The following is a 27,969-nucleotide window of genomic DNA, read 5'->3' on the forward strand; positions in this document are numbered from 1 at the left end:
TCAGCGAACGCTGCTGCGTATGGGCTACTGCAGTAGGTGCTTGCTCATGCACCCTTGCTGACTGCCGTTCACAGGCGAAGAAGACTGTAATTTGCACGCCAATACCGTAAAGAGGCGTCCGCTAAGTGGTGACAGGTGGCCTTTCCAGATGAATCACTTACGCTCTATACGGCAGAGGGACATTGGCATGTACGACATGAAACGTCTGAAAGCAAACAACCTGCATCATTGCAATGCCCTTTAGAATGTTTCATGACATTTCCTGCATGATCTCTTCATTCTGAAAGCCACAAATGACCAACACAAGTACGCATCTGTCCTGTGGACCATGTCCAACGCTACATGCAGGCTTTTTCCCCTCAGCACGATGGCTTCTACCAACAGGGCAATACTACATGTTAAACAGGTTTAGTATAGCGTTCTCCTAAGGCCACCAAGTGACCGCATTTAAACCCAATCAAGAATCTGTGGGACGACCTCGATCGGGCTGTTCGCGCCACGGATCCTCAGCCAAGAAACCGAGAGCAGATGGCCACCGTACTGGAGTCAGCATGGCTCCACACAACCCTCGGCACCTTCCAGAATCTCACTGACGCTCTTCCTGCCCGTCTCACAGTGGCATGCGCTGCAAAAGGTGGTTACTTAGGTTTCTGGCAGGTGATCACATTAATGTGACTGGACAGCATACATCCACAATGGAGTTGCACTACGTTTCTTGTAAGCCCGCCCGGGAAGCCGCTCGGGCTGATTCGCTGCTTCCCGAGCGGGAAGGCGTGCTGGTCTCCGGCACAAATCCGCCCGGCGGATTAGTATCGAGGTCCGGTGTGCCGGCCAGCTTGTGGATAGGTTTTAAGGCGGTTTTCCATCTAACACGGCAAATGCGGCCTGGTTCCTCTTATTAGTTACACTATGTCGGCGATTGCTGCGCAAACACGTCTCCACGTACGCGTACACCATAATCACTCTACCACGCCAACATTTGGTTTTACACTCGTCTGGTGTGAGACGTTCCCGGGGGGTCCACTGGTGCTGAACAGCACAATAACCCTGGGTTCGGTGTGGGGCGGCGTTGGTGAGTGGATGTTGGCAGCATGTTGTGGGGTTGAAAACCAGTGATGGCTACGGCTGGACGACGCCTCTCCGTCGTTTCTAGGTCCCCGGTTTAAATACACAATACACAGGTTTCATGACCGGTTCAGCAACGCCATCGAATATACACTTCCTTTATCGGCTCTTACATGTAAAACAGTAAATATAAGAGAGTGGAAACAAAAAACGAAAGATATTCTAGAAAAAGTAGTTGACGCAAAAATGTTTATACGTATTTAGAAGCTTTAGCTTCGACTTCTGGTGACAGTCTTCAATCTCACTTTCGGGATCCACCAGGACAATACGGAGAACAAGAGTTACAAACTACAGAAACTCTAATATCGAACCTTTCTGAGAACTGTGATGACGAGCCAAATCTAAAATCATCTGTTGTAGATAAATCTAAGACACCAAAGTGCGTCGTGAGTAATAAATACAGATCTTTGTGACAGGCTCTGGAATGAGTGTTCTGCGCTTTAAAAGACGATTGTTCTTTCGTACTGTTAAGATAGAAAACTTAAACGATTAATAACATTGGAATAATAAGAAAGAGGAGTGTTAGAATTTTAATGCTGATTGTAGACGAATGACAAAGTTGGCCAGTCTGCAGCGAATCGTTTTAATTACACTTTGTGATTGAATTTCATCTGCAGATTAATAGAGCATCAAATAAGTTAACTGTAAAGGAAATAGGCCAAGGCAGTAAAAAGAAAAGGCCGCGAACTAAACGCGTGGCAAGACAGAAAGACGGCTTCTGCCTCGACTTTTGATAACGTCTTTCATAGAGAAGGGACGCCACACACGGGAAGCGGTTATTGCTAGAGGCTCTCCTTTTCCTTTAAAAAATTATAAACGACTCGTTTCAAATTTGTGCGTTCATTGCACTGTATAAAACTTCTCATTCGACTCTGAGGAAGCTGGCCGATGTGGCCGAGCGGTTCTAGGCGCTTCAGTCACAGGTTCGAATCCTGCCCCGGGCATGGATGTGTGTTATGTTCTTAGGTTAGTTAGGTTTAAGTAGTTCTAAGTCTAGGGGACTGATGACCTCAGATGTTAAGTCCCATAGTGCTCAGAGCCATTTGACTCTGAGGAAGCTAAGTGGCACGCGAAATACGATTTTTTCGTATCTTATAGTTTCGTATCACTACCTGATGTAGTTCTTGTTTTCTCGATATTCTTCGTATTTACTGTGGTATTTTCCATGTATTCCGTAACATAAATATTGAAGGGCTGGCAATGAAAAATATGGTCGCAGCCGACTACACATTTCATTTATTGTCGGTGGTACGTTGCTAAGTAGTAAATGTAGCTAACATACTGGAATTGTTTTTAATGTTGGAACAAAACCCAAATTTCATTACAATATGGAGAAAATATTTTATCTGCGCGAGGACGCCAAACGCGCCGCAAGATCGCTCCACGCGCAATCACTGTAGCTTGCAGCTCTGTCGTGACGGTTCGTGGAAACCGACGTACCTTTCCAAATTAGTGATCCAAAATTAGTCTTGTACTTACTGCTGGAAGATGACAATGTCTGATGATACTCTACTTCAACAGTTACATAGTGGAAAAGTTGAAACACATTCCATTTTTAAGACAAGGCTAGACAAAAGTTTCTTCACGACACTCACAATCGTCATTTATTAAACGAAAACGAAGTTTCAGTGAGTTCTTCACATTAAATGCGTACGTCCTCAGTTCGTGGTCCATTGGTTAGCATTGCTACCCCTGGATCGCCGAGTCCCAGGTACAGTTCCCGGCCGAGTCGGGGATTTTCTCTGCCCGGGGACTGGGATTTTGTGGTGTCGTCATAATTTAGGAAATGGTGACATTGGACTGCGATAAAGATTGGGAATTTGTACAGGCGCTGAAAACCATGCCGATGAGCGCCACACGAACCAAAATAACAATCATCAGTAAATATTTATAAGTTTAACTATGCCCTAGACCTGGTCAAAGAAGCTTTGGGGAAGAATTCCTCAGATAGTTGTATCCAGTAGCACCAGACCTAAAATTAGCCATAATACTAAAATAAGAAAATCCACCATAACTAAGAACTACAAACGAAAGCAGAACAGCGACATTCTCACCTCAGGTGGAAAATTCTAGTTTTCAAGACAGTAAACCGAGCTGCATTAATATTTAGCACGTGTTGCACAAGTACATCAGAAATTATTTAATCTGTGTCAGTATTTACCAGGCTGAGTCTGGCTTAGACACAGAAACGTTCACTATAGTAGCTCTTAATGCAGTTAACTGCGGAGCGAGCTACGTTGCCTTTTTAGTAAGTGCCAGTTTCGTAGACGATTGCGATACTAAATTTGAATAAATGAATACATTTTAACGAAAGAGAACCAATCGACGCTTCTCATCTGCACAACTGTATCCAACAACATTTTATTTTACCCATGCGTAGTTCCACACCCATACTCGGAAAACCACTGACGAACATGACAGAATGTACGTCCTATTGTACCAGTTGTAAGGGCTCTCTCCATTCCATTCACGCATGGAGCGCGGGAAGAGTAATAGCTTGAATGTGTCGATGCGTGCTATAATTAATCATGTCCTAACGACCCCCTGTCGGAGTGATACGTAACGCGGTTGCAGTTTACACCTACAGACATCACTTAAAGCCGATTCTTTGGAACTTCGCAACTAGGATTTCTCAGGATATATAAATGGGATTCTACTACCGCCACCAGAAGCTTGAGTCGTCTTCGCGTAATGAACGTAACGGGGACTTCCTCTAAACCGTTTGCTCTGAGGATCAATCGTATGCCGTGAATCATTATTGAGTGTGACTTGTAGTACTCGTAATTCCCCAATGGGCAGGAGGATCCTCGAACACTGCGCCCAAATAGTTTGATAGTCGTGTGCAGTACAATTCATGGTGGCGGAACGCCTCAAGAGTCGTCGTCAAGTGGACCCACAAGTCCAGAGCGTTTTCGGGAGCGGCTTGCAAAATGTAATATAGCACCATGCCCGTCAGTCAGTTGACGGCACATTCAAGATAGAATATGTCGCACAAGTGATTTCTAAGGAATCTCCTTCGTAGACTATACTTCCATAGTACTCTACCTGCTTTAACCCTAACTGGCCTATGTCAATTCCATTTCATAGCCTATAAAGCCTGTAGAATCTAGGTAATTGTAAGAGTTCAAGATTCCAGCTGTGATTTGTTGGTATTGCAGTCACAGGATGCTACGTCCTTTCGTTTTGTGAACTGCACATGTTTACATTTCTTAACATTTAAAGGGAGGTACCCGTCTAGGTACGACACTGAAATCTAGCAAATCTGACTGAAAATTTGAGCAGCTTCTTTCAGACCATACTTCACTACAGTTGACCGCATTATTTGCGAAAATCTAAGGTTCCTATTAATATTATGCACAAGGTCATTAATACACAACATGAACAGCAACGTATCCGTACCGACTCACTGGTATGCATCCCGTGTACTTTTTCCCACACCCCTCTGGGATGATGCCTAGACCACGGATTAGGACCGATCTATTCCAGGGTCCTATGGACTCTGTCACGCCCTATGGCTTTCCGGCATCTTGTACGTGCCATCCTTGCAGAGTTCGAGGGTGCCACCATCTTCTACACTGATGGTTCTAAGACAATTGATAAGTTGGGATGCGCTTTCACGTCTTCCACTGGCGTAGAATGTCATTTATTGGCGGGCTCATCTACTGTGTTCACAACAGAGCTTCTAATCATTCACAGAGCCTTCCATTTGGTTTCTCAGGCCTCCCTCCACACCGTTTTAATTTTTTCCGACTCAATAAGCAGCCTGCAGGCTATCGACCGATGCTACTCACGTCACCCTTCTATCTCTACTATCCACGACCTTCTCTCAATTCTCTTTTCTCTGAGTCTCAAATCACATGGTAATCCCAGGGAATGAACTGTTTGATCGTCCGACTCGAGAGGCATATACTTACCCCCCCCCCCCTTCATGTTCATGATTTCAGCTGCGGATATGCGGATCTACGTCAAATCTCTCTTTGCCCCAAAGTGGAATGCCATCTGGTGCGCTTCTGCTCATGGTAAAAAATTCAGTACAATCAATGAGTCTACTGCAGTATGGCGCTCTTCCTTCCGCTTCTCTCGGAAGGATTCAACTGCTTTATACCGTCTGTGCGTTGGTCATACCAGGCTAACCCACTGTTTCCTTCTGCGTAACGAACCACCCCCCACAATGTGGTTGAGCCAGACTGACGGTATCCCACAAGTTGGTGGAATGTCCCCTTCTTTTGACCCTTGGTGGTAAGTACGGTCTTCCAGATTACTTCAATTTAATATTAGCAGACGATTCACGGCTGGTTGAACTGGTCCTCAGTTTCCAGGTACAAGGTTTTTCTTCACTCCCGGGCCGTTCTTCAGGTCTTCCCAGTCTGGGACCCCATGACCACTCCATGGAAAGACTGCCCTTTCCTTCCAGTTTTTATATTTTGTGTGACCTTTTGTGGCTATTACTGTGCGTGTTTTAACTTCATTATTTCACACACATCAAAAAAGTTTTGCATCACCTCGGTTCCGAGAGTTACGGAACTTGTACAGAAAACTGGAATAGAGATCAGCATAAACATAATTTGCGCCCTCTTTATTGCTCATAAAAACCACACATAGCATGTTGTACCACCATAGAGCAATATTTCCAGAGGTGGTGGTCCAGATTGCTGTACCTCTAATACACAGTAGCACGTCCTCTTGCATTGACGAACACCTGTATTCGTCGTGGCATACTATCCAAAACTTCATCAAGGTACTGTTGGTCCAGATTGTCCCACTCCTCAACGGCGATTCGGCGTAGATCCCTCAGAGTGGTTCTTGGGCCAAGTCGTCCATAAACAGCCCCTTTCAGTCGATCCCAAGCACGTTCGATAGGGTTCATGTCTGGGGAACATGCTGGCCACTCTAGTTGAGCGATTTCGTTATCCTGAAGGAAGTCATTCACAAGATGTGCACGATGGGGGTACGAATTGGCGTCCATGAAGACGAATGCCTCGCCAATATGCTGCCGATATGGTTTCTCTATCGATCGGAGGATGGCATTCACGTATCGTACAGCCGTTATGGCATCCTAACTAACCTCGGCCCCCACATGATTCCACCCCAAAACATCACCTTGCTGCATTTGCTGGACAGTGTGTCTAAGGCGTTCAGCCTGACCGGGTTGCTTCCAACCACGTCTCCGACGATTGTCTGGTTTGAAGGCATATGCGACACACATCTATGAAGAGAACATGACAGCATTGAGCTGTCCATTCGGCATGTTGTCGGAACCATCTGCATCGCGCTGCATGGCGTCGCGATTGCAAAGATGGACGTCGGGAGTGAAGTTGCGCATCATACAACCTATTGCGCACAGTCTGAGTAGTAACACGACGTCCTGTGGCTGCCCGAAAATAATTTAACATCGAGGCGTTGCTGTCAGGGTTCAGATGGTTCAGATGTTTCTGAGCACTATGGGACTTAACATCTGTGGCCATCAGTCCCCTAGAACTTAGAACTACTTAAACCTAACTAACCTAAAGACATCACACACATCCATGCCCGAGGCAGGATTCGAACCTGCGACCGTAGCAGTCACGCGGTTCCGGACTGCGCTCCTAGAACCGCTAGACCACCGCGGCCGGCTGTCAGGGTTCCTCCGAGCCATTATCCGGACGTAGCGGTTATCCATATCCAAACAATATCTCTTTGGTTCACTAAGAGATGCCAGGAAACTTCCCTTGTCGAGAGCCCTTCCTGGCACAAAGTAACATTGCGGACGCGATCGAATCGCGGTATTAACCGTGTAGGCGTGGTTGAACTACAGTCAACACGAGCCGTACACCTCCTTCGTGGTGGAATGACTGGAACTGATCGGCTGTCGGACCCCCCTCCGTCTAATAAGCGCTGCTCATGCATGGTTGTTTACATCTTTGGGCGGGCTTTGTGACATTTCTGAACAATCAAAGGGACTGTGTCTGTGATACAATATCCACAGTCAACGTCTATCTTCAGGAGTTCTGGGAACTGGGGTGATGGAAAATTTTTTTTGATGCGTGTATAATTTGGCTCCCCTGACCGGATCCGTCCACTTCTACCGCAGCGTTCTTCTTCTGTGAGTAACTTCGGAATCATGGGACGGATGACCTCGCCGTCTGGTCCCATAAACCCTCTGAATGATTGGATCAATCAATAAATCAATCAATCAGTCAATCAACCAATAAATCAATCAGTGAACAGGAAGATTTTCAACACATTTCCGTGGAGGTACACCCAAAGTGAGGTCTACATCTGTCAATGATTCTACATTCAAGGTAATTCTCTGCGTCCTTCCTACCAAAAAGTCCTCAGTCATGTCACACATTTTGCTTGATACCCGTTATGATCGTAATGTTGTCAATACGCGTAGGTTTTGTAGTGTCCAATTCTTTTCGAAAACCGAGAAATACTGTATCTACCTGAGAGCCTTGATCTATGGCTTTCATTATTTTACGCGAGAAAACTGCGAGTTGGTTCTCACATGACCCATATTTTAGAAACCCATGCTGGATATCATAGAACAGGTCGCTCTTAGAGATACCTCATTATGTTTGAACTCATATGTTCTAAGGTTCTACAATAAATTGATATTATGACTAACTAGCATACCAGTGCTCGTTAGTTGATACATCTAACGAAACAATGGCTGAAATCTAAGTTACAAAAGAGATACTGCAACCAGAATAATCTCATCTAGTCTGATTTCTGGCCTGCAGACCGGCCCAACAAACATTCTTTCTCATTTGCAGCATTAATATTAATCCTCAATTTTAATAATTCTACACACACTCTCAATTAGTTCACATTTATGGCTGACGTCGCTTAACTCTAGCTGGACTGCCCCATGAATGAGGGACCGACGGCCTCCCTGTTCGATTTCGGATGCCAACCAGCCAATCAGTAACAGCGTCTACCATAACTACAGGTAAATATTTCTAAGAGTGTATTCAGTTAGACTTCCTATTTTTAATGACGTTAATTCTTGATATGAACAGAATACCATTGAGAAAAGAGCAATGTAAATACACACATAATAACAAATCAAATTTAATTGCGTACAACTCAACAGTGCAGTTAGTTCTGACAACTCTAAACTTGGTAGTTCTCGGGCAGTTAAAAAAACTAATTGTGCTGCAGCAGCCAGGGCCAGTTCGAGAACATTTTTGCACGCAAGTGACCTTTCATTTGGTGCCCTCCCCCTTTTTCCCACGTACACTCCATCCGTGTCGGTTTTTGTGACTAATTGAGATAAATCATGATACAAATCTTCTAGTTACTTCTGGCGCCCTTCTCAGCCTGGCAGCGCAAGCGGCGGCTTGTGTCCCTTGGACCTTAAACTGACCATAGCTGCAGTTGCACAATACAGCCAGTTGTCAACAGCAAACGGGTTAATCTACTACGGACACTCAGAATAATCAGGTTTCACTGCGTGAAAAGTTAATAATATGCTGTTGGCTACTTTCTTGTAACAACTAAATATAATGAGTGTTACTAATCGAGAATTTCATATTTTTTACGACGAAGTTCCTACGCCGAGGCAAATACGAAATGGAACACAAGCATTACTCTGCTGTCAGACGTTTGTAACAGTTTTATCGATAGTACCTTTATTGGTCTTATCTAACTTCTTCCGTTCTTTACTTAATGTGATTTCTTTACAACCATGCTCTTTGATATAACATCGATGTAAATGTTTTATTTATGATAATTAATGTAATTGTAATTAATCTACGGATGTAATGTCAAAAGTAATGTACTGCAAACGAATGTAAATGTAACACTTTATTTGTTCACATAAAACACTGAGGAACACTCTCCACAACGGATGGCTAGGCGGGAATAGAGAAGGTGGATCTGGCGGTCGAACTGCAGAGCCCCTGTGTAGTACGAGACCGTCAGTGTCTAGCAGACAGAGTGCGCATCGTGTGAACTGAAAGTGGCGAGAATAACGGCAGTTATATTATATAGCCTCTAATGCGGAAGTAATCAGGCTTACCTACATCCACATCATACTGCGCAAGCCACCTAATGGTGTATGGCGGAGGGTACTTTCGTACCACAGAGATCTCCAATCCTGTTCCACTAGCAAATGCAGCATGGGAAGAATGATTGTTTGTTAGACTCTGTATTGGGTCTAATTTCTCAAATTTTCGTGGTCAGTACGCGAGATGTATGTGGAGGCAACTAATACGTCGTCCGCCTCTTCCCGGAAAATGCTCTCTCGATATTTCGATAGCAAATCTCCTTGTGATGCATAACACCTCTCTTCTAACGTCCGCCAATGGAGTCTGTACCCGTAACGCTCTCGCGCCAGCTAAACGACCCCGTGACGAAAGCGCCGCACACACACACACACACACACACACACACACACACACACACACACACACACACACACACACACACACACACCTGGTAAGGATCCTAGGTAGGGGAACAATAATCAAGAATCGGTCGAACAAGAACCTTACAAGCCACTTCCTTAGTGGATGAGTTACATTTCCGAAACATCCTTCCTTTGAATCTGAGTCTGGCTTTTGCTTTACCCAATGTTTGTTTCATGTGACAATACCACTTAAGGCCGCTCTGGATCGTTACAGTAGATAGTTACGGTAGATAGTTTCCAATGGTTCATCAACAGTGTAGCTACACACTAGTGTATTTCATTTCCTGAGTACGCCCAATATGTCAAATTTATTAACGTTCAGAGCCTGCGCCATTCATAGATTCTCTGCAGGTCATTCTGCAAATCATTACTGTCTTCTGGCGTTGCTACTTCGTCACTACCGCATCATCTGCAGACAGCCTTAGAGAGCATCCGACGCTTTCTACTAGATCCATCATACATATTGTAAACAAGAATGGCCCTCACACACTTCCTTGTGGTACTCCGGAAATTACCGTCGATCTTGGTCCGTTAAGAGCGACGTGTTGAGTTCCGTCTGCAAGTCAGTCTTGAATAGAGTAGCAAAGCTGCTTCGATATTCGATAACCCGTACATTTTACTTTATTTACTTTTTTCTAAATGGCAGTGCGGGATGGTGTCATGCCTTCCTGAAGCCACGGAGCACGGCATCAACCTGAGTGCTGTTGTCTACGGCCCTGTGGATCTCGTGGAGGAACAGAGCCAACTGCGTTTCGCAGTATCTCTTTTTGCGGCATCCATGTTAAGATTTTTATAGAGATGATCATCTTTCTCCAAGAACGTCATAATTGATGAATATAATACATACACCACAATTATACGACGGATTGACGTCAACGATATATGTCTATAATTATGCGCTTGTGTCCTACGGCCCTTACTAAGAACCGGAATGACCTGCGCTTTCTTCCAGTCGCTACTTACCCATCTTTGCTCAAGCGATCTACGGTAAATTACTGCCAGAAGGGGAGCATGGCATACTTTGGTTGGCTCTGTACTACGAAAATCTGACGCTAAGAAGAGATTTTTCAAAGCTTGTTATACAGGAAGAGCCATGGACACTTCTGCCGGCCTTTGTTGAATACCAAATGAGACACTGCCACCACCTTCAGCTCAAATTATCAGTATCGTCGCGTGGACCAGTTACGTAGTTTGGTTTTCAACTATAATTTGTTGTTCTGTAAACCTCGTGTTGAGCCACCATATTTTATCCTTGGTCTTCTACCTCGACAGGGTCCTATCCAAACTGCTACGATGAATCAGAGTATCCTGTTTTGCTCAACCGAAAGCAGCTACCGTCTTCAACAAAAGTTAAGAGACTTCATGGACCTCTAAAGGACAAACTTATTTAGTGAGCACAAGTTTTGGTATACTCGACGTAGTCTTCATAAATGAACAGTTAAAGTATTGAGTTTCAAGATCTTTCTTATTGAAATAATAGTGCTTACAATTTCATGTATTATGTAGTTAAGTGTTTCTCATATTATTGTATTGTGACTAGTGTACAGCAACGATCTAAAACTACCGATAAATTAGTTTCTGGGTCCCCATGCTAATAGTTGAGCCAGATTTAAATAAATTATAATAACAGCAATCAAGCTTAATTAACTGGCTAAAAATATTGAAACTATACTACACACATGCTCATAAATTAAGGATAATTGTAGAATGTGGTGCCACACAACGTGGCACTACACCAAACTGGTGCTAATAGCATAGGCACATAGGGAACACACACGACACAGTCCACGGTATTGGTGATAAGTTGAGAAAACGTCCAGAAACACTTCTGCTACAAAACGTCACTGTTTCCTGCGCATGTACCCCGACATCAATATGGGATATGATCACCATGCCACACAGGCCGCCCAACTGGTTGGCATACTCTGGATCAGCTGGTTGAGCAGCTGCTGGGGTATAGCCTCCCATTCTTACACCAGTGCCTGTCGGAGCTCCTGAAGTGTCCTAGGGGTTTGAATACGTGCAGCGATACGTCAACTGAGAGCATACCAGACGTGCTGGTCTGGAGAACAGGCAGGCCACTCCATTCGCCTGATATCTTCTGTTTCCAGGTACTCCTCCACGATGGCAGCTCGGTGGGGCCGTGCGTTATCATCCATCAGGAGGAAGATGGGACCTATTGCACCCTTGAAAAGGCGGACATACTGGTGCAAAATGACGTCCCGATACACCTAACCTGTTAGAGTTTCTCTGTCAAAGACATACAGGGGTGTACGTGCACCAATCATAATCCGACCCCACACCATCAAACCACGACCTCCATTCAGGTCCCTTTCAAGGACATTAAGGGGTTGGTATCTGGTTCCTGGTTCATACCAGGTGAATACCCGGTGAGAATCACAGTTCAGACTATACCTGGATTCGTCCGTGAACACAAGCTGGGACCATTGTCCCAATGACCATGTACTGTATTCTTGACACCAGGCTTTACGGGCTCTCCTGTGACCAGGGGTAAGTGGAATGCACCTTGCGGGTCTCCGGGCGATAAAACAATGTCTGTTCAGAATGAGATTTTCACTCTGCAGCGGAGTGTGCGCTGATATGAAACTTCCTGGCAGATTAAAACTGTGTGCCCGACCGAGTCTCGGTCGGGCACACAGTTTTAATCTGCCAGGAAGTTTCATATCAGCGCACACTCCGCTGCAGAGTGAAAATCTCATTCTGGAAACATCCCCCAGGCTGTGGCTAAGCCATGTCTCCGCAATATCCGTTCTTTCAGGATTGCTAGTTCTGCAAGTTTCGCAGAAGAGCTTCTGTAAAGTTTGGAAGGTAGGAGACGAGGTACTGGCAGAAGTAAAGCTGTGGGTACCGGGCGTGGGTCGTGCTTCGGTAGCTCAGTTGGTAGAGCACTTGCCCGCGAAAGGCAAAGTTCCCGAGTTCGAGTCTCGGTCGGGCACACAGTTTTAATCTGCCAGGAAGTTTCAATGTCTGTTCAGTCGTCTGTAAACTGTGTGTCTGGAGACAACTGTTCCACTGGCAGCAGTAAGTTCCCGAGCAAGGCTACCTGCAGCACTCAGTGGCCGTCTACGGGCACTGACAGTGAGATATCGGTCTTCTTGTGGTGTTGTACAGTGTGAACTTCCCGTACTTCAGCGCCTGGACACGTTCCGTCTCCTGGAATCTTTGCCATAATCTTGATATCACACTTCGTGGCACACGGGGGGCCCATGCTATGACCTGGTGTGCTTGACCAATCTCCAGTCGCTCTAGTATTCTATCCCTCATAACGTCATGAATATGTGTCCTTTGAGCCATTTTCAATACACAGTCACCATTAGGACGTCTGAAAACGTCTGCACACTTACTCGTTGCACCGTACTGACATGCACCAACACGCCTCTGCGTATGTGGGCTGCTGCCAGCGCCACCGTGCGACGACCGCAGGTCAATTGCACTGCATGGTCATACCCCGAGGTGATTTAAACCCGCAAACCGCCCACCAGAGCGTTGTTTCACCATGTATCAGCATTATCCTTTATTTATGAGCATGAGAGTAGATCCATGTGTCACATATTCCAAATGAGCTGGTTAACATAAGAAAGTGAATGTTTCTTGGGAGTGCAAATATTAATCAGTAAAAAAGGTATTATTACTTCACAACTATTTCAATATTAGTAACTTCGCATAATTAAACTGACAAAAGAACATCTTCCCCAAGTCAGTAGAGCTCCACCATTAGTTATCATTTAGATATAATTCCCATTACACTCCCAATCTAATGCACAGAAAGTGATACTGAGAGCCAGTTGTTGACTAAACACATTAATAGTCCACCTGTGTAGTCAGTCAAATCACTGGTACACTCCTTGCCAAATTGTGGTACTGTCTTGTATCTTAATCAGATCAAGTAAAGTCAACCGCAGTAGTTAAGTTTATGATCCATGGAACCTCGATTCGATTCCCGTTTACTGTTGTACTGCTTTCTCTCAATAGAAAACTTCAGGCGAACCAAGTTTAGTCCGAAACCTTGCCACTGCACACCGTCACTGTCACAAAATAAACATCGACATAAGTTTTCAGGGTATGGTGCCGCGTCATGCTGTATAAAACTACTGCTGGAGAAAACCAACGTTTCGGCCACGGTTGCAGCAGCCTCTTTCTGGGTCTACTGGTGCGTCCTAACTCTGCAGTGTCCGTTGTATTTTATTACTGTTCACTGCGCATGCCATTATGTCATAAAATTCAGCGAAGCGTGTGTGTTGGCCAAGCAGCCGGTTATGACGAAACGCAAAATCAGAGTGGCCATCGGAATACTTAAACACCCTATGAACATGAACAGATAGGATGGACTCAGGCTTGCCCATCTAGGCTGCCAGAAATCAAAGCCCAACAGACCGCACTGTCAACACGAAGTGCGAGCACTACCGGCGAGTAACTGCTGTCGCGCGGAGGACGTCTAGCACTTGGTAAACAGCAGCCAACTTGCATGAGAAGGCATGCCTTCTCGGCGAATCTCGATGATAAAATCTTCTTGTGTTGACAGCCGAGTCAATGTGTTGTTCTCCAGCAAAGTTTCAACAAGTTTCTTACTTCACATCTTCAGGCAAAGTGTCGAGTTCCGCCGCCACGCTGCAGAAGTTGTTGGGGCATCTTGGGTTGTCCAGTCTGAAAGATAGAAGTACAATCCTTGCGGTTACGCCGCCAATAACATATATTGGAAATAAAACATTGGCTTTTTGGTGGGCTTATTTTTTTCTGAATTAAAAACATTTCAAGACACTGGATGGCTTTTTCTTTCTCCATTCACTCACACATTTACACGATATATACATTGCACACATTTATATATCTTACGGTACACGCGCACGCGCACATTCATTTATTTATTTTAATTTCTTGTTTATTTTTACTTTTTTATTATTTAAAATATATGTACACGAGATGTATGGTCTTGTTGTTCTCGCGGGGCGTCTGGCCATCTGGTGGAGGACTGGTAGTGGACCCTGTGTCGAAGTTCTCGTACACGGTTGTTTTCTGAGTTTTGTGTTCTTTCCTAGAAGTCTTTGGCAGTGGTTCTGAATCGGTTGCTCAGGTAGTGCACCCCTGCGAGCTAGTGAAGCTCATTCATTGGGAACCGGTGTGGCAGGTGAAGTGCCCTTTTCAGAGCACGGTTTTGAATTCTTTGTAGTCTTTGTATGTGGGTTGGAGCAGCATTGCCCCACACTACAGCGGCGTAGTCTAGGATTGGCCGCACCAGTGTGAGGTACAATATCACCCCCAGTCTTGATGGTAGTGTAGATGATGGATGTAGTAGTGGGTAAAGCACTACCATTCTTCTCCTTGCTTTCTCTCGGATGTTTTCTGTAAGAGGGAGCATGTCAGACGCCTGTCGAGGGTCACACCCAGGTATTTCGCTGTTTTTGACCACAGGACTGGATATACCCTTATCCCGATCGGCTGGATGTTAGGAGGAAAAGGTCTTCTGCAAATATCTATTGCCTGTGTCTTCGTGGCGTTGAAGGACAATCGCCATTTCGTCGCCTACTCGCTCAGCGTATTACACGCTTGTTGCAATCTTGCCTGGAGGTGTGCAGCATTCATACTTCGGGAGTAGATGACCGTGTCATTGGCATATAGAGACATTTGTGTTCTGGCCGTCGATGGTAGGTCAGCTGTGTACAATGTGTAGAGCAGTGGTCCCAATACACTGCCCTGAGGTACTCCTGCTTTGATGAGTCCGGTGGACCATGTACCATCTTGAGTGCGGACATTGAAAGGTCCGGTTTTCGAGGTAGCTGTTGAGGTAGCTTATCAGGAGTGTTGTGACACTGGGACACCCTCCCCCCCCCCCCCCAAAATCTAGAAGTTTATACAGGAGGTCCTCGTGCCACACGCAAAGGCGCGTGAGACATCCAAAAATAAGCCCAAAGAATTCCTTCCTTTACATGGCGCCGAATGATTTAACTAGGCGTAGTGGAGTGGCCTCTGCGAAAACCGAACTGGACGTCTGGTATCAGATGCTCTGCTTCAACATGCTGTTGAAGTCACTTTATATACAGACGTTCAGAGTGTTTCGATATAGCGGTAAGAAACTGATTGGTCTGTAGCTTGCTGGCGATCGAGGGTCCTTCCCTATCTTCCGTATGGCGACGACCTCAGCATGTTTTCATGTGAGGGGGAAGTCACCTGTCGCCAAGATCTCGTTGAAAGCCGCCGCTATTAGTGGTGCTGCGGTGGGTGATAGTTCCTTCAGCAGCTCATTTGTTAGATGTTTGGTCCTCTTACTTTTTTCCATTTAGTAGTTCGAGCTGTTTTGTTAATTCTGCTGTGGAAATTGGTTGGATGTGTTGGTCTTCAGCTCGGCTGACGAGGCATCTTGGAAGGCGCTCGTTAACTATGCCAATGTAGGCTGCGTCATCTTCATCTTCCAGACTGATTGGTCTTGTAGCTGTAGCAGCGCGATCTTATCTGCCCAAACTTGGTTCTTGCGTTTTTCTACTGCTACCCTTATTTCTCGTTGCAGTCTGTTTGCTCGGCGCTTTGTGGCTGGGTTGCGAGTTGCCTGCCATTCTCTGAATGCGCGGTTTTCTTTCTCTGATGCTGGATGGGCGGAGGCAGTTGGTGAATTTTTGGTCGTGTAGGTCGTCTCGGTGGCATGGCTTCTGTTGCAGCGTCCAGTGCTTTGGATGTTCTGTATGGTAGTATGGCTTCTGCTTCTGCTGTCTCTGGGTCTGGTGTGTCCGGAAGGTCTCTTTAGAGCCGTTGGCGGTATGTTTCCCAGCTGATTCCTCGGATATCGAGGTGGTGTCTTGGCGGTTTATTGATGCCTACAAGGTCGACATCAAAGATGACTGGTTCATTATCTGAGGTAAGGGCCCTTCTGGTGGTGGCAGTAACACCATGGCTATGTCCAGTACATCGGCCTGGACTCCGGAAAGCATGTGGGGTCGCTTGGTCCGACAATGATGGCATGGTTTCTTTCTGCGAGTCGTAGGAGACGGCGTCCACTGATATTTGTGATGCGGCAATTCCAGTTAGTATTTTTTGCGTTAAAGTCGCCGGCAACAAAAAGGTTTCCCTGTTGTGACAGTAACGCCTCGAAGTCTGCTTGTTCTAGATGGCAACGAGGTGGCTTGTAGACTGTGATGAATTGTATGCGGCCTCTTGATGATGTTTAGACTGCAACTGATGTGGCTTCTACTATGGCTAGTGCTGGGAGTGGCAGTTGATGATGCATCAGGGAGTTTCTTACGTAGACTGCTGTTCCTCCACCAGCAGTCGGCCGGTGCGTCCAGAAACAGCTGTAGTTGGCGACTCACATACATCAGGTTCCAGGTGTGTCTCGGTGACAAGGCACACGTCGATTCTTTAGTCTTGAAGGAACTGGCGAAACTCGCCTACTGGAGTGCGGATTCCATTGGCATTCCACGTACACACAGTTAGTCCAAATGTAGCTGCCATATTTAGTGGTGGAGGCTGGCTTTGGAATGGCCTGTAAGGCAACTTGAACTGCATCAGAAATCTGCTGCGGAATGGTGGCCATGATAGCCTGGAGGGTGTCAGTGATGGCTTTCGTCATGGTTTGCAAGACTGAGATCAAGTTGAACTCCCAGGGGGGAGGGGGGGGGGGGGAGGAGGGAGTAGTGTTGAGAGTTGGGCGTGCTGTGTTGTGCTTGAGTTGTTGGCGATCCGGAACTGATTGTGTGCTGCTGGGGCGCAGCAATGGTCAGAGGGGGTGGAGCTGGAAGATGGGGAATGACCTGAGCACGCCATCGGTGGTGGAGTTGGCCTTAGAAGATGGGGCAGTGTTGGCGTTGATTGCTGCAACATTTGTGTTTCTACTGTCAGCTGCGACAGCAGCGTAGGTGAGACGCTGGTGTGTGGTTGCCTTTTGTCTGGTCCTGTAGGATTTGATCACTTCACAACTGAGGTAACTGGCAATGTGATTTGTTGCATTGGACACATATGGGGGAAGTGTCTTTATCCTTGGGGCATTCTTTGGACGTATGTTCTTCGCTGCACTTCACGCACTTATACTGGGCATTGCACAGTGTCTGGCCAGATGGCCGATGCCTTGGCGTCGATAACAGATTGTGGGGCCACTTTTTCCCCGAGGTTCCTCAATTGTGACGTCCGTGTTGGCTATGGTCTTCAGTGTCAGCAATTTTCGATTGTCTGGTGTATTGGTAAGCACTACCTTAAAGAGGGGGGGGGGGGGGGGGCTTTGTGTGTTTTTGGCGATTGTACTCTGGAGATTGACCTGGGGACAGTTCCAAAGCCTTCGAGTTCTTCCCTCAGATCATCACACGAGAAACTGAAGGGGAATTTCAGGGGAATAGGTGTAGAATCCCCACTGCCTTTTAGAGATTTCCTCCGTGACTTCCACGAAATGCGCGGTAGTTCTGGTTTGAAACTTGTAAAGATCATTACCGGCTGTTCTAAAGTGGAAAGAGTTACTGAGAAGGCCCTTGATAGTTCGCAGGATGATTTTGTACGTCTCCTTGAATTCTATGATGATGGGAGGTGGTTTCTGTGACTTTGTAGTAATGTGGGCCGTGGTGGCCGAGGTGTCGTTTTGGTCTGTTGGGTTGGCTTCCATAGCCGCGAAAGAGTTATTTGTTGGTATCGGAGCGGCGCTCGTGATCTTGCGGGCAGGAACCGTCCGGGTGGCTGAGATGAATCCTCCCTCATCTGGAATGGGGCGGGACTTCTTGTGTCGATTTTCGTTAGCTGACCAGTTCGGGGTTGTCTCATCCGTCTTTCTCCTCTTGGCAGTCCCAGGACGTTCTTCTGTTGGCGTGGAACACCTGGTAGCAGTTGGCATTAAGCCACTGGGAAGCTTCAGGCTTTCATCTGGATCCAGCGCGACACTGCTGGATATTGAAATGCCTGCCTGATACAGGTCAGCGTCTCTCGTGGCGTTGAGTTCTTGCTTCTTCTCGATAGATTCGGACGAGCGAGGTGCGTTTCGTGCGTCAGCCATAACTCCAATGGAAGCGTCGAAGTTTGGGCATAGTAGGAGGAAAGCTAGCATTGGCCTCTACGAGCACGGGCTTATCCCTTGCGAAGGAGCCCTGGCTGGCGTAGTCCGTAATTATCGGTCCCTAGGTGAGCAGTGTTTTATTCCTGTCTGGATCTTTATAGCCCCTGGACCACGGCCTTCTCTGCATCCTCGGTGCCGGTGGGGCCAATCAGGCGCGAGCAGAATCGGCGCGGCGGCGCGTGGTGGTTGTGGTGGTGGTGGTGGTGGTGGTGGTGGTGGTGGTGGTCCGCGTCTCGCCTCGGTGCGGCCTGTTTATTTCATCTGCCGCAACCGACCTGCCTCCGTCGGTGTGCTCTCGTCTCAATCTTGATGATGTTGTGTTCCACGCGCTGCTAGATAGGAAGCCACTATCCCGATTGACCAGGTTATCACTGACCGGTATATCCACTGCCTCTTTAATGATAGTCCCGGAAACCTTTCGCTCTACACTATCTCTTGGTTTCTTCAAATTGAAAAGTGTGTTCTTCACTGAGGCTGTATTCCGTTACCGCAGATTTTTCTTTTTGTCCGAGGTGGACGCTTCTCACATGTTCAGAGATGCCTTGTGTTACGCAATGCTGCGTCTGTCCGATATATTCCCACATTCTCAGGAAATGCTGTAGACACCCGGTTTTCTTAGACCCAAGTTGTCCTTCATTGAGCCCAACACATTTCTGATGTTTGCTGGAGGATGGAAGATGGTTTTTATCTTGTTCTTTTCCAGTATCCTGGCAATCTTGACCGTGGGCAGCCCTGCGTATGGTAGGAACGCCAGACCTTCCTTGTTGTCTTCTTCCTGAAGGTCCTCCTCCTCCTCCTCCTCCTCCTCCTCCTCCTCCTCCTCCTCCCCCCTGAAGGTTCTCCTACTCCCTGAAGGTCCTCCTCCTCCTCCTCCTCCTCCTCCCTGAAGGTCCTCCTCCCCCTCCTCCTCCTCCCTGAAGGTCCTTCTCCTACTCCTACTCCTCCTCCTCCTCCTCCTCCTCCTCCATCTTGCTCATCTTGAGAGCGAATCTAACATGCGTTACGATGTATCCATTCTTCTGGAAGGTTTTCTTCAGGTGCTGAATCTCAGTAGATACACTGTCCTTGTCGCACATGTCATGAGCTCTGCGGACAATAGTAGTGAACACGGATTTCCGCTGTGCTGGGTGATGACAGCTGTTGGCGTTGAGGTACAGGTCTGTGTGTGTTTTCTTTCGGTAGACCGTCCGTTTTCTTCTTTATCAGAATATCGAGGAAGGGTAGGTACCCATTCTCTTACAATTTCATTGTGAACTTGATGTTATCGTGTATTCTGTTCAGATGGTTGAGAAATTCCATTAGGGTGTCCTCGACGTGCGGCCCCACCGCGAACGTATCATCCACGTACCGATAAAATATCTTGGGTTTAAGGTGTATTCTTTCAAAGGCGATATCCTCGAAGTATTCCATGCACAGATTAGCGATACATGGTGCCAGTGGGGATCCCATAGCGACTCCATCCACCTGTTGGTAAAACTTGCCCCCAGACTGGAAATATGTGGTCGTGAGCGCTTGGCGGAATAATTCCACTGTGTCTTCGCCGAAATGATTATCCAGTAGTTCCAAGGAGTCCTCTAACGGTACCCTCGTGAAGAGGGGAGGGGGAGGTTACGCTCATCAATTATTTGTTATAAATATAGGAAAACAGTGTGCGATAATCGTGAGTGTAAATATTATGTTGATTTGTGCGACGGCCCTTCGACAGTTGAGGTTTCAAGCAAAGTTTTTCGTCCGACGTATTTCATTTTTATATGTCTGAAAACAATGGTTCTTTTGTTGAAATAGTTCATTCTTTGGACTTAAATATTCCTCTTCATGTTGTTGTTGATGTGGTCTTCAGTCCTGAGACTGGTTTGATGCAGCTCTCCATGCTACTCTATCCCGTGCAAGCTCTTTCATCTCCCAGTACCTACTGCAACCTACATCCTTCTGAATCTGCTCAGTGTATTTATCTCTTGGTCTCCCTCTACGATTTTTACCCTCCATGCTGCCCTCAAATGCTAAATTTGTGATCCCTTGATGCCTCAGGACATGTCCTACTAACCGATCCCTTCTTCTAGTCAAGTTGTGCCACAAACTTCTATTCTCCCCAATCCTATTCAATACCTCGTTATTAGTTACGTGATCTACCCATCTAATCTCCAACATTCTTCTGTAGCACCACATTTCGAAAGCTTCTATTCTCTTCTTGTCCAAACTATTTATCATCCATGTTTCACTTCCATACATGGCTACACTCCATACAAATACTTTCAGAAACGACTTCCTGACACTTAAATCTATACTCGATGTTAACAAATTTCTCTCCTTCAGAAACGCTTTCCTTGCCATTGCCAGTCTACATTTTATATCCTCTCTACTTCGACCATCATCAGTTATTTTGCTCCCCAAATAGCAAAACCCCTTTACTACTTTAAGTGTCTCATTTCCTAATCTAACTCCCTCAGCATCACCCGACTTCATTCGACTACATTCCATTATCCTAGTTTTGCTTTTGTTGATGTTATCTTATATCCTCCTTTCAAGACACTGTCCATTCCGTTCAACTGCTCTTCCAAGTCCTTTCCTGTCTCTGACAGAATTACAATGTCATCGGTGAACCTCAACGTTTTTATTTCTTCTCCATGGATTTTAATACCTACTCCGAATTTTTCTATTGTTTCCTTCACTGCTTGCTCAATATACAGATTGAATAACATCGGGGAGAGACTACAACCATGTCTCACTCCCTTCCCAATCACTGCTTCCCTTTCCTGTCCCTCAACTCTTATAACTGCCATCTGGTTTCTGTACAAATTGTAAATGGCCTTTCGCTCTCTGTATTTTACCCCTGCCACCTCTAGAATTTCCCCCCTGCGGGTCCGGGGATTAGAATAGGCCCGCGGTATTCCTGCCTGTCGTAAGAGGCGACTAAAAGGAGTCTCAAATGTTTTGGCCTTAATGTGATGGTCCCCCTTGGGGTTTGACCTCCATTTTTCAAAATTCTACAGAAGTACGAGCCTTTTGGGGAAGGACACCTTACATGGTGTACCACTGGTCCTAAGTGCACTCAGACCTTGGCACTCAGCATTGCACCGGCGTTGTCACCATACCCATTATTCCTCAAATTGGGCCTAAACGCCTGATGGGTTGTCCACGTTACGCCCATAGTGCCTCTCCATCTGCACTAGCGATCATGATGGACTTTCCATGGCACCAGAAATCCAGCATGGTAGCCAGCCCGTTGTGGTGGGGTCGTCATGTACCCTCTAGGTTGTAGCCCCCTGACAACACAGGGATCGTACTGCCGATACCTGAGCTGCACCCTCCCCACGTTGGCCAAGGAGTAGATGCCCGTCTCCTTGGGGCATCAGGACTCCCGGCAATGGTCATCCTGCCAGGTGGCCCTTGCTGCGGCTGGGTGGCGCCCGTGGGGAGAGCCCCTGGTCGGAGTGGGTGGTATCGGGGCGGACGTTTCGCACATGAAACGTCAACATGTATCAGGTCGCTCTGCGGCCGAGTCTTCCAAAAGAAAAGGTACCGTTTCTAGTTCTGGTTCTCCTGCCCTTTCCCCCTTGTCCACTCCCTGGGAGGAGGGACAGGCCCGCCGGCTTGGGGCGAAGTACTTCCCCCGCTATTTGGTCTGTTCTCGAACAGATGGGGGGACGTTCGCCACCTCCAAGCCCATGTTCTTTGTTCAACACATTGAGGACGTCTTCGGGGAAATCGAGGCTCTCAGCAAGATGAGATCGGGGTCCGTTCTTATCAAGACCACCTCTGCCACACAATCGGCGGCACTCCAGGCGTGCGACCGCCTAGGGGACATCCCAGTCTCCATTGTCCCACATCTGGCACTCAATAGGACGCAGGGGGTCATTTTTCATCGTGACCTCCTGCTACAATCTGATGAGGAGCTCAGGGCCAACCTGGAGCGCCGCGGCGTGCATTTCGTCCGGCGAGTCCAGCGCGGCCCCAAGGACCGTCGCATCGACACCGGGGCCTTTATCCTCGCCTTCGAGGGGGACGTTCTCCCGGAGAAGGTAAAGGTGATGTGCTACCGGTGCGACGTGCGACCTTACGTCCCGCCTCCTATGCGCTGTTTTAGGTGTTTGCGCTTTGGGCACATGTCGTCCCGGTGTGAGGCTGAGCCCCTTTGTGGCGACTGTGGACGTCCTCTTCGTGAGGAACATACTTGCACCCCACCACCTCGGTGCCCTAATTGTCCTGGCGTCCACTCGCCTAGGTCCCCGGACTGCCCCGCCTATCAGAAGGAGAAAAAGATACAGGAACTCAAAACTTTGGATCGGCTCTCTTATTCTGAGGCCAGGAAGAAGTATGACCGCCTTCATCCCGTGTCACTGGCCACTTCGTTTGCCTCAGTTGTGTCCACTCCTTCCGCTGTATCCTCACCTCTATCCTGTCCCCCCTCCGCCTCCTCTGCCCGTCAGGGGGCTCTGCCTCCGCCTCCCAAATCCCTCCCTTCCAAATCCTCCTCCCCCGCGGCCCCCACCCCCCCTGCCCCAGGGGCCACCCTTCCTCCTCCTCCTCCCCCCACGCCACCTGAGAAGCGATCCTCTTCTCAGGCGTCCATCGGGGAAACGTTCCGGACCCCAGCTTCCGAGGTCCGGCGTTCCAAAACGGACCCCGCGCGTGAGGACCTTCTTCGGGTCCAGCCCACCATCCCTGTGCCTCCTCGGCCTTCCAAGAAGGCCTCCAAGAAGAAATCTCTATCCCCCTCTCCACCCCGGCGCGTTTCATCTGACGCTTCATCCGTGAGTCGCTGCTCCCGGCCGTCCTCAGTTTCGCCGGGACACTCTGCTGCCAGGCGTTCCGCCGGCCTTTTGTCGGCAAATGAAGCGGCCCCTCCTACACAATCAGGGACAGCGGCCGCAGCTGGCGACGAGTCGATGGAACCGGATCCGCCTGCCGTCAGTTGTAGCGTTGTTGCCTCGCAACCTGGCCCTCCGCGGCCATCGAGGTGACCAGCTCTTCCCCGTCTCGTTCCCCCAACTTTTTGACTAGCAATGGCGTTGTTTCATTGGAACATAAGGGGTATTCGATCTAATCGGGAGGAATTACAACTGCTCCTCCGCCTGCACTGTCCGCTCGTCCTTGGTCTCCAGGAAACCAAGTTGCGCCCGACTGACCGTATTGCCTTTTCCCACTATACCTCGGAGCGGTATGACCTCGCCCCTGTGGACGGTATCCCAGCTCATGGTGGGGTCATGTTGCTCGTTCGGGACGATGTATATTACCATCCCATCCCATTGACCACCCCACTCCAAGCAATAGCTATCCGCATTACTCTTTCTGCTTTTACTTTTTCCGTTTGTACTGTCTACACTCCACCGTCATCTGCTGTTAGTCGGGCTGACATGATGCACCTGATCGATCAGCTTCCCCCGCCGTTCTTATTGTTTGGCGACTTCAATGCCCATCATCCCCTTTGGGGCTCTCCTGCATCCTGTCAAAGAGGCTCACTCTTGGCGGATGTCTTCAACCATCTCAATCTTGTCTGCCTCAATACCGGCGCCCCGACTTTCCTCTCGGACTCTACTCATACCTACTCCCACTTGGACCTCTCGATCTGTTCTACCACTCTTGCCCGTAGGTTCGAGTGGTATGTCCTTTCTGACACCTATTCGAGCGACCACTTCCCCTGTGTCGTTCGTCTCCTGCACCACACCCCATCCCCACGTCCTTCGCGCTGGAACATACTGAAAGCTGACTGGGGACTTTACTCCTCCCTGGCGACCTTTCCGGACCGCGATTTTTCCAGTTGTGACAGTCAGGTCGAATACCTCACGGCTGTTATTATCAATGCTGCCGAACGTTCCATACCTCGTACTACTTCTTCTTCACGTCGCGTTTCCGTCCCCTGGTGGAACGAGGCTTGTAGGGACGCTATCCGTGCTCGACGGCGTGCTTTACGCACCTTTCGCCGCCATCCTACGTTGGCGAATTGTATTGAATACAAACGACTCCGAGCGCAATGCCGTAGAGTCATCAAAGACAGCAAAAAAGCTTGCTGGGCCTCTTTCACGAGCTCCTTTACCAGTTTTACTCCCTCTTCCGTTGTTTGGGGTAGCCTGCGCCGGCTGTCGGGCATTAAGGCCCACTCCTCAGTACCTGGCCTGACCTCAGGCAATGAGGTCCTTGTTGATCCTGTGGCTGTCTCCAACGCCTTTGGCCGCTTTTTCGCGGAGGTTTCAAGCTCCGCCCATTACCATCCTGCCTTCCTTCCCAGGAAAGAGGCAGACGAGGCTCGGCGACCTTCCTTCCACTCGCTGAATCTGGAGACTTATAATGCCCCCTTTACTATGCGGGAACTCGAACGTGCGCTTGCACTGTCCCGGTCCTCTGCTCCGGGGCCAGATGCCATTCACGTTCAGATGCTGGCCCACCTTTCTCCGGCGGGCAAAAGCTTCCTTCTTCGTACCTACAATCGCGTGTGGACCGAAGGTCAGGTCCCCATGCGTTGGCGTGACGCCGTTGTTGTTCCTATACCCAAACCCGGGAAGGATAGACACCTTCCTTCTAGTTACCGCCCCATTTCTCTTACAAGCTGTGTCTGTAAGGTGATGGAGCGCATGGTTAATGCTCGGTTAGTTTGGATTCTTGAATCTCGACGACTACTTACTAATGTCCAATGCGGCTTTCGTCGCCGTCGCTCCGCTGTTGACCACCTTGTGACCTTGTCGACATTCATCATGAACAACTTTTTGCGAAGGCGCCAAACGGTCGCCGTGTTCTTCGACTTGGAGAAGGCTTATGATACCTGTTGGAGAGGAGGTATCCTCCGCACTATGCACAAGTGGGGCCTACGCGGTCGTCTGCCCCTTTTTATTGATTCCTTTTTAACGGATCGAAAGTTTAGGGTACGTGTGGGTTCCGTATTGTCCGACGTCTTCCTCCAGGAGAACGGAGTGCCTCAGGGCTCCGTCTTGAGCGTAGCCCTTTTTGCCATCGCGATCAATCCAATTATGGATTGCATTCCACCTAATGTCTCAGGCTCTCTCTTTGTCGATGACTTCGCGATCTACTGCAGTGCCCAGAGAACATGCCTCCTGGAGCGCTGCCTCCAGCGTTGTCTAGACAGCCTCTACTCATGGAGCGTGGCAAATGGCTTCCGGTTCTCTGAAGAGAAGACGGTTTGTATCAACTTTTGGCGATATAAAGCGTTCCTTCCGCCATCCTTACATCTCGGTCCCGTTGTTCTCCCATTCGTGGACACAACTAAGTTTCTAGGGCTCACGTTGGACCGGAAACTGTGTTGGTCTCCACATGTCTCTTATTTGGCGGCCCGTTGTACACGTTCCCTTAATGTCCTCAGAGTTCTTAGCGGTTCATCTTAGGGAGCGGATCGCACTGTCCTGCTTCGCTTGTATCGGTCCATAGTCCGATCGAAGCTGGATTATGGGAGCTTCGTCTACTCGTCCGCTCGGCCATCCCTCTTACGCCGGCTCAACTCCATCCACCATCGGGGGATACGTCTTGCGACCGGAGCCTTCTACACTAGTCCTGTCGAGAGTCTTTACGCTGAAGCTGCCGAGTTACCGTTGACCTACCGGCGCGACATACTGCTGTGTCGGTATGCCTGCCGGCTGTTGTCTATGCCCGAACACCCCTCTTACAAGTCCTTCTTCGCTGATTCTCTCGACCGTCAGTACGGGTTATATGTGTCTGCCCTGCTGCCCACCGGAGTCCGCTTCCGTCGCCTGCTTCGACAATTGGATTTTGCCCTCCCTACCACCTTCAGAGAGGGTGAGAGCCCGACACCACCTTGGCTCCAGGCTCCGGTTCGTATTTATCTCGACCTCAGCTCACTCCCGAAGGAGGGTACTCCGGCTGCAGTGTATTGCTCACGGTTTGTCGAACTTCGTGCTCGACTTGCTGGTCACACCTTTATTTACACCGATGGCTCCAAAACTGACGATGGTGTCGGCTGTGCCTTTGTCGTCGGGACCGCCACCTTTAAATACCGGCTCCTTGACCAATGTTCCAGCTTTACGGCCGAGCTTTTTGCTCTCCATCAGGCCATTCAGTATGCCCGCCGCCACCGCCATTCATCGTATGTCCTCTGCACTGACTCACTCAGTGCTCTTCAGAGCCTTGGGGCTCCCTATCCGGTCCATCCCTTGATTCAACGAATACAGCAGTCCCTCCATTGTTTCGCTGATAATGGCGGTTCTGTCAGCTTTCTGTGGGTCCCCGGACATGTAGGAGTGCCTGGGAATGAGGCTGCGGATGCTGCAGCCAAGGCTGCAGTCCTCCAGCCTCGGCCAGCCTCCCATTGTGTCCCGTCATCTGACGTTTGTGGGGATGTATGTAAGAGGCTTGTGTCCTTGTGGTGGGATGCTTGGTCATCCCTCCAAGGAAACAAGCTCCGGGCAGTAAAACCACTCCCAACTGCTTGGACAACTTCCTCCCGACCATCTCGGCGCGAGGAGGTCCTTCTGACCAGGTTGCGGATTGGGCATTGCCGGTTTAGCCACCGCTACCTGCTCTCTGGTGACCCAGCCCCGCAGTGCCCTTGTGGTCAGGCATTAACGGTGCGCCGTGTTTTATTGTCGTGTCCCCGTTTTAGTCAATTTCGTGTTGTCCTGTCCCTGCCATCTACCTTACCGGATGTTTTAGCTGATAACGCTCGAGCAGCTGCTCGTCTTCTGCGTTTTATAACTTTAACTGGCTTGACCAAAGACATTTAACCTTTTACTTATTTCATCTGCATCTTTGTCAGGTCCTTTTGATGTCCCCCCATCCCCTTGAGTTTTAGCAGGTTACTTGTGCTCTAACACCAGTGACTGGGCGCTAATGACCTCAGCAGTTGAGCGCCCTTAAACCCTACCAAAAAAAAAAAAAAAAAAAAAAAAAACCTCTAGAATTTGAAAGAGAGTATTCCAGTCAACATTGTCAAAAGCTTTCTCTAAGTCTACAAATGCTAGAAACGTAGGTTTGCCTTTCCTTAATCTTCTAAGATAAGTCGTAAGGTTAGTATTGCCTCACGTGTTCCAATATTTCTACGGAATCCAAACTGATCTTTCCCGAGATCGGCTTCTACCAGTTTTTCCATTCGACTGTAAAGAATTCGTATTAGTATTTTGCCGCTGTGGCTTATTAAACTGATAGTTCGGTAATTTTCACATATGTCAACACCTGTTTTCTTTGGGATTGGAATTATTATATTCTTCTTGAAGTCTGAGGGTATTTGGCCTGTTTCATACATCTTGCTCACCAGATGGTAGAGTTTTGTCAGGACTGACTCTCCCAAGGCCGTCAGTAGTTCCAATGGAATGTTGTCTACCCCGGGGGCCTTGTTTCGACTTACGTCTTTCAGTGCTCTGTCAAACTCTTCACGCAGTATCGTATCTCCCATTTCATCTTCATCTACATCCTCTTCCCTTTCCATAATATTGTCCTCAAGAATATC

General features: G+C 48.1%; 1 protein-coding gene across 1 annotated transcript in view; it reads right to left on the bottom strand.

The window, feature by feature from the left end:
- Positions 1-18,708: 18,708 nt before the first annotated feature.
- Positions 18,709-27,969, bottom strand: part of LOC124562705 (trichohyalin-like) — a 51,132-nt gene continuing 41,871 nt past the window's right edge. Inside the window, exon 3 of the mRNA XM_047130952.1 lies at positions 18,709-19,002. Coding sequence (XP_046986908.1) covers positions 18,709-19,002 — 294 coding nt within the window. The remainder of the gene's footprint in view (positions 19,003-27,969) is intronic.

Source organism: Schistocerca americana, chromosome 1 (assembly GCF_021461395.2).
Source record: "Schistocerca americana isolate TAMUIC-IGC-003095 chromosome 1, iqSchAmer2.1, whole genome shotgun sequence".
Taxonomy (NCBI): domain Eukaryota; kingdom Metazoa; phylum Arthropoda; class Insecta; order Orthoptera; family Acrididae; genus Schistocerca; species Schistocerca americana.